At 36.0% G+C, this 7,606-nt stretch overlaps 1 protein-coding gene across 1 annotated transcript; it reads left to right on the top strand.

The window, feature by feature from the left end:
• The first annotated feature begins 4,563 nt into the window (after positions 1-4,563).
• LOC141845178 (uncharacterized) lies at positions 4,564-7,477 on the top strand. Its single transcript, XM_074733236.1, has 5 exons — positions 4,564-4,745; positions 5,318-5,517; positions 5,842-5,943; positions 6,992-7,043; positions 7,117-7,477. The coding sequence occupies exons 1-5, from the start codon at positions 4,655-4,657 to the stop codon at positions 7,227-7,229; spliced, it is 558 nt and encodes a 185-aa protein (XP_074589337.1). The 5' UTR covers positions 4,564-4,654; the 3' UTR covers positions 7,230-7,477.
• Positions 7,478-7,606: the final 129 nt, after the last annotated feature.

The following is a 7,606-nucleotide window of genomic DNA, read 5'->3' as shown; positions in this document are numbered from 1 at the left end:
CTTTGATCGGATGGGAGGAAAAAGATCCATTAATAAAAAGAAAAAAAAAAGAAAAAATAAAATATGTATGTTCTCTATATTTGAAAGGGATGAAAAATTTAATAACGTAATATGTGTTATCTTGTTTGAAAAAAAAAAAAAGATTAAGTATATAAAATTATAAAAATACTTTCCTTTCTTAAAAAAGACAATATAGGTAGAGGATGAATAGAAACTGTAAAATTCTATCAGTATTGCATATAAAAATTGAGATATAAAAAATCCTAAAAGACAATGTAAGCTCTTTAGACGAGTCTCTGTTTTGGATGAAAAGAAGATTAGAGTTATTTATGTTTGTCCTCGAAAAGATTTATGGCGAAGATCAATGCTAACGCTACCGTCCTGGAGTGCGAGCGATTAGATATTAAACGGTTACGGCATCAGAGCTGTCAAATGGGTCAACCCATGGTAAGGCGGGCCCATCATATGGCGGGGCGGGTCAACCCACCAACTTGGCGGGTTGAAAAATCTCCAACTCAACTCAAGGCGAGCCAACCCACGGGCCTGTTAAAAACTAAACAAATATTAAAAATTTTAAGTTTGAATTATAATTTAAATTGATTAAGTTGAAATTTTTAAATTTGAATCATAATTTTTAAGTTTGAATTGTAATTTAAATGACTTAAACTCACTAATTTATTGAGTTTTCTACTTTAATTTTAAATTTTAACATAAATAAATAAACTTTCTCGACCTGCGGGCCAACCCAAGCCCGCCGCAGGCCAACCTACACGGATCACGGGCCTAGGCGGGCCAACCCATCTAAACCCATCTTAAAATGGAATGATAAAATTTCAATCCAACCCGCCTAAATTACTTGGCGGGGCGAGCCAACCCAACAGGTCTAACCCAACTTGACGACTATACACGGTGTGCGTTATGTGAGGAGCAATGACGCAAACATAAGATATCTAAATAGATAAATTAATTTGAGAATTAATATTTTAAATATGAATAAAATTAAAATAAAATATTTTTAAATTTTTTTTCTTTTTTTACCCTTAATGTAAGAAATTCTAACTACTACTCATGAGCATTTAAAATTTATGAACATGAAAGAATAAAATTTATCATTTTTCCTTTTTCTCTTCCTTAACTCACTCTACTTCAAAGAATGATCAAAATTTACCTACCCTTATTTGATCTCCTCTCTCTTTCTTGGAGTTCTTGACCGAGAGGGTATTCCAATTGGTGCTCTCCCTACCCACGAGGCATGGGAGAGTGTTAACCTTCACGGAGATGGCGTGGGGCAGCAAGGTGGTGGGTGGATCAAGAGTTCTCTGTTAGAAATTTGAATGGAAATAAAAGGTGATGAAAAAAGGGAGTTGCTTTGTGAGTGAGAATATAGTTCTATATTAGAAATTTCAAAGTATAGTTGTTGGTTTATATTGTATCACAAACATTGATGTTATGAACAAATGCATGGAGAGAGACTCTCTCTTACGCAGGGGTACAAATCTAGGGTCCGGATTGTACTGAACCAAGAGCAACTCATGTGCGAGCGCGACCTGCACACGTTGAATATTGGTCAGGACAAAACTTGTCCTTCAACGTATAGATAAGAAACTCTATATACTTGCAGTTCGTTGTGCTGGTCAGGACAAAATTTGTCCAAGGGAATGAACCAACATTTAATACCATGAATGCAACTTCAACGTATAGATGATAAACTCTACATACCTGCAGTTCACCGCGATTTATCTGTGGTTGATGGTCAATACGGTTCTGTTATTTATCATCCTTTCCGACTACTCGGCCCTCTCGGCAATCAACAATTCAGCCATTCTACAAGATAAGTTGAATTGGTTTATAATTTTAATTCAGCAAAAAATCTCTCTGGTAAAGATTGTCCAACGGACTAAACGAGGTACGTTGGGTAATCTTCCACAAGAGGAAGGCTTCTGAGATCATTTGCAAGTTTTCTTAGCGCACCCAACAAACTTGTAGCGTCGTCTCGGTGCTGCCTTGTTTCCAAGGTGGTGGCTGGTCCGGCTGGTGGCGCTCACCGGAGAATTTCAGACAAGAAAGACACACCAGGAGGGCGACATGGATGCCCGCTGTACTTCAAACCTTGTGATTGAGGGATGAACAACAGCATTCAGCATTGCTGCCTCGAGAAGAAAACGATGTTTTGGATCTTGTGGTGGATGTTTATGCTTGACATTTAGGGGATGAATGAATTCATGGGAGGTATGACTTATGCTACAGCAGGTCACATCAGGTATTCATGATTTGATAATATTTTAGCTTAATTGTGTGTTTAGGTGCATGAAAATTGCAAAACAAAATCTTATGGAAGGCCAGGAAATGTGTTCGTCCTAGCAGGCAGGGAAGAAGAAACCAAGAAGGTAATCAAATATTGTTTTAACTAGATTTGTATTCTCAGTTTTCTTCAGTGACAAGAGTTGGAATCAAGAAAAACTTATTTTAAATTTTCTTTTATATTTGCTCATCCAATTTGAGTGGGAATTTTATCGCCTCAGGCCCAAAGGTTCGATCTCTCTTTCTCTCTCTCCCTTCCCCGTCGGCTTCGTTGATTCCCAGCTTCTGATTTCTAATCAATCGAGCAAGTTCGTCCTCTATCTATCTTTGTTTTTTTTCCTTTTCGCGGTTTTAAGATGCCGGGAAGTTGAAATTTCATTCGATTCTCATTGTTCCGCATAGATCAGTGATCCCTCGTGTTGGATCCTTCAGTTTGGATTTTCAGCACGATTGGTATTCCGGCGATTGGTATTCCGGTGCTAAACAGATTAGGAAGACTAAATGTTACACGGATAAATTTCAAAAACGGAGTGGAAAGAAGAGTCCTCTTTGTGGGACAGACTTAGGTGGCGATCTGACTAAGGGTCTAACTTGGATTTCGAAGTCGAAATTAGACAGTTAGTTGACTGTCCAAATATTAATAAATTAGCTATGAACTATCTCGATTTTTTAGGAATCTGAGTGATTTGATAGATTCTAGGCGACCGTATAGTCTCCAGGCGATCACAAAGGAAAAATACCAAAATGCGTCTAAACAGATAAGGTCACATTAGAGTTGTTCGGAGAGAAATTTAACTGATCGGAGGGGCTGAATTTTCAAATTAGCAACCATAATGTCTAAATGGACGAGCAAAGCTGGAGTCGCTCGTAAGGATGTATAGGCAACAGGAGTAGAGTCGCTCAGAGAGAATATAGACGATCGGAGGGTTGATTTTCCAAATTAACAAGCTCAACTTCCAAATGGACGTGCGCACATAGAGTCGCCTGAAAGGTTGTCCAACCTATAAAATAAGGCACGAGTTTCCAGGCTGATCATCCATCTAAAGCTTTCAATTCATCATTCTCTTTGCTAAACTTGTTATCCAAGCAAACCGTGGAAGTCCCCGACAATCTATATTAACTTTCATATGTGTTGTCGGTATATTTTCCTTTATTGCATTATAGTTAGTAGCATCCTACATTTTATAATCATCTCTTTTTTGTTGAATTTTTTGTTCAACAGAAGGATTTTAATGATTTATCTATTAAGGTAGTCTAATATCGGATTACAAGTTTTAGAATAGCAATTCGATGAGGATTATAAACTAAGTAAAAATTTTATATTCTATTAAATTTTATATTTGTTGAAATCTTTGATTTTGAAAGTCTTTAAATAAATTTTTTAAATACTAAATTCACCTTCTCCCTCATCTTTCTCTTTCTCGAGAAGCATATCATTTTTTATTTATTCATTTAATATATATATATTGAATATAAATAAATAAGTTCTTAATAAATCAAATACAAAATTTAAATCATTTTAGAATGAGGACAAAAATCTTAAACTTTTAAATTATGATTCACTTATAATCAATAACATTTATTTGATGGAAATTAGGATGTGATGATGTGGTATTTAGTTTTTAAATTTTTAAATTTTATTTATTTATTTATTATCTAGGTGACCTTGTGGTTACGAATTCCTGCATTCTGATTATTATATCAAAAATATTATAAGTTTATCATCTACTTCAACAAAAGATTAAATCCGCTATCCAACAGTCTCACACGACCGGTGTCAGTGTCATAACTATCTGTGAAAAAGTAAATCAAAAAGTTATAATTGATCATTACAGAGAGGATATTTCTTCAGATTTGATCTTTGTCCACTTTAACCAGTCTACTCTATAATAATCGACTATCTGCAAAAAGATCGAATCCGTCATCCCAACGGTCTCACATGGTCGATCCTATACGATCAGTCCCACAATTATTTATGAGGAGGTAAATTGAGAAATTATAGTTGATCACAATAGAGGACGATATTGCTCAACTTTATCGAGATTTAAACTTTTACCCTCTTTTTTAAATCTGTTTCATCGTAACAAATTTAATTATACTCGAAGGGCTATAATAATCGACTCAATCATGTTCCAAAGCAACATCCACCATCTACACTACACCCTAGGCAAATTTATAGAAAATTTCATCTACTATAATTAGACGCTATGCCATTTTATCTAACGATTGTAATTTAAAATAACAGCACAGCTTTTGTCTACATCACCAGCACGATCGCGTGGTAACCCGATCCGCTTCCTTTCTCCCCAACTATCCTTTTCGTCGAAATCCCTCGTAGCGAAGGAGAGGCACGATGGAATCGCCGCCGGAGGACGACGTCTGCTCGATCTGCCACGAGTGGTTCATCCTCCCTTGCCAAGCCAATTGCTCCCATTGGTTCTGCGGTTAGAGCATCATCCGACTTCCTCTCCCTCCCTCCTCCCTCTTCGCAATCCTTAACCCTAGTTTCTTGTTCTAGGTTAAATTTCCCTATTTTGTTGTATTTGGACGCATTACACTGAGACTAAGTTTCCACTTTTCTTTTTCTTTTTCTTTTCTGATTTTGCTGTCAGGTGGAAGATTTGATTTACTTTTTGATTGCTCAATATTGCATTTTTGATGTCAAATCTGTGACCCTAGATGTCTTGTTTAATATAATGCACAAGTTTCCCTTGACTAATCTAATACGATTATGTAAAATCATCACCGTTTGCTGTGGAACTGGAATTTTCTCTTGAGAAAATTTCATTTTGCTTCCCATTGTTTACCTACTATTTTCTCTCTCTGTATTTCGTTTACAAGAAACTTCATTTCCCCCCTAAGAATATTAGCCGTGATGTTCCCCTGATTTCATTTTCAAAATGTTGCAATTATACTTCCAAGTTAGGTAAGTTCCAGAGGAAGTTAGCATTGGCCACAATTTCTGTTTCTTTCTTTTTCCCCTAATGGTTTGACGCCATTCTGGAATCACTGCTAGGAAATTGTATTTTGCGTGTGTGGCATCATGGGTCGGCCCTTCAACCATGCAAGTGCCCCATTTGCCGTCGTTTCATAACTTTGCTTATACCCACCGATGCTGCTGCACAAGAAAGGCAAGATACAGAAGCTAGCGAAATTCTTGAAAGCATAGAGAAATATAACCGAAATTTTGGTGGAGACCCATCCAGCCTTATACAGGTATATATATATTTTTATCATTGTCAATGCTAATCATCAGGACATATGTAATCTCTCTCTGATAATGTTTGTTTAATTTAGAGAAATCTTAGCCAAATATTCATCTTGGAGGTATTTAGACAAATAGTTAGGATTACTAAATATCCTGAAGGGAACATTGAATGTATTGTTGTTATTCTATTCAGGAAGGGAGGTTACTTGCATTGTCATTTTAATTTAATGCAGAATGAGCTTTCTTATGCCTTTTCAATTCAAGTTTCTTGATATTTAGACAATACCATGATTGATTTCCAACTCATAAAGTAAATCAAACTAACACCACAGAGGGTAAGAGACCTGCCATTCTTCATGCGAAGGCTGTTAAGAGAGTTGATGGATCCGCGGAGGTCACTGCCTCTCGTATTCAGGGCACGAATTATTTTTGCTGTAAGTAATTGATATCTTATGCAAACTGTCTAATATTTTCCTTGTCTAAATTGATTGAATAGTAAGTGTCATCCAGATTAGGTGCATTGCTTTATTGTTTTTCAAGGTCAAGTGTATCTCAGATCAATTATTTAATTTTTCTGGTGATCCTTACAGTGCTATGTTTCATTTACTGATCATCCTTCACAAATAGCAGAAAACTAGGGGTTAGATCTTTGTATTTTATTTTCTTACAGTTGAAGCTTAAAAAATCTTAATATTTATGCATTTTCATTCATGAAGAAATGACAATTTTTTTATAAAGTTTATAATTTTAGGTGTTCAATAAAAGACAAATGTTTCTAATTTCATTAGAATTGCTGAACTTTTATGGATCCAAATTTAAAAAAAAACCTTTATGAGTGTTCCTTAGGTTAACCAAGGAACTGCACATTTTATTTTTAATTTGTGGAATACTATTTTTGATGATGTTGCGTGAAACTATCATATGCTGACAATTGACATGCTCACGGAACAACTAGTTTACAGACAATAATATGAAATTGAGTGAGTGATTTTCATTTTCACATATCAGGTAGTATCACCAACTCTTAGTGAGCCATGCAGTTCTATTTTGCATGGAGGTGAAACATGTTTGCATTAGCTAGTAGCTATAATCAATTTGATGCACCAAAGCTCCTAGATAACTTATTGCGACTGCTCAGCTATTAGGATCTTTAAGTAACAAGCTACTAATACAGATGGCTTAATTATCCAGGAACAAATTAGGCATCATCGCGATAGCACTTTCTAGAAGTAAAATTTGGCCTCAAATATTACAAGTAAATGTGATGTAAGGCAGGTTGTATTTTAATTCACACCAAGTGTAAATATAATACACATCTTTAAAACTTGATATACATTCGAACCAGCAAGCAATATTATTCTTTGTTGTATTTATTCTAGGGAACCTTTTTGGTTTTTTTGCTTTGATCAATTTACCCAAGGGCTGTTCTTCATATGACATTTCATTTCTCAGTTAACTAACTCCGATTGTAAAATTTTCCAGATGGCGATGAGTGCAATATACGTGCTGAGTCCAGTCGATATTCTCCCAGAAGGTCAAATCAAATTATTCATGCTGATTCTTTTCAGATTATGTTCTTCATAATCGATAGCATACTCTTGCCACAGGGATACTTGGATTCGTCGGTCTTCTAGACGATCTCATCATTCTCCTGATCGTTCTCCTCCACGTCGCGACGATATACCGCTCGGTGCTTCTTTATCGTCACGGTGGTTCCTGAGTGGGGGTCATGTGCAGACACATGATGATCGAGCTGAGGTTCTCTCGTTTGATACTTCCTAGCTACTGTTGTAAGTTTTCGCACCCACCACAGTGCAATGTTCTTTTGCTTCTCTGTTCGTAGAGTGTGTGATGATAGAAGATGTTGCAGAGGTGACTGCAACAATATTAGAAGTGATTTTCAGATTGTGAAGAGGATCATAACCAACTTCTCTAAATTTTCGATGATGGCCTGGCTTATATTTGAAATTGCCTTTCTTTCTCAAATTCTAACCAGTCAGTTCTTTTAATTCAAATTGAAGAGTTGATACTCAAATATAAGGTATTACTTCAGTAAAAGGTGGAATCTACCATTTTAGCGGTCTTATATGGTTGGTC

Source organism: Curcuma longa, chromosome 14, assembly GCF_044706935.1.
Source record: "Curcuma longa cultivar G26 ecotype Majalengka, Jawa Barat chromosome 14, ITB_CL_G26_1.1, whole genome shotgun sequence".
Lineage (NCBI taxonomy): Eukaryota > Viridiplantae > Streptophyta > Magnoliopsida > Zingiberales > Zingiberaceae > Curcuma > Curcuma longa.
The sequence above is the reverse complement of the archived record's forward strand: the minus strand, read 5'-3'. Positions and strand labels throughout refer to the sequence as shown.

Coding starts and splice junctions, on each gene's coding strand:
- LOC141845178 (XM_074733236.1), top strand. CDS start 4,655: ATGGAATCGCCGCCGGAGGACGACGTCTGCTCGATCTGCCACGAGTGG. Junction 5,518..5,841: donor ACCCATCCAGCCTTATACAG/GTATATATATAT, acceptor CTAACACCACAG/AGGGTAAGAGACCTGCCATT. Junction 7,044..7,116: donor AGTCGATATTCTCCCAGAAG/GTCAAATCAAAT, acceptor CTCTTGCCACAG/GGATACTTGGATTCGTCGGT.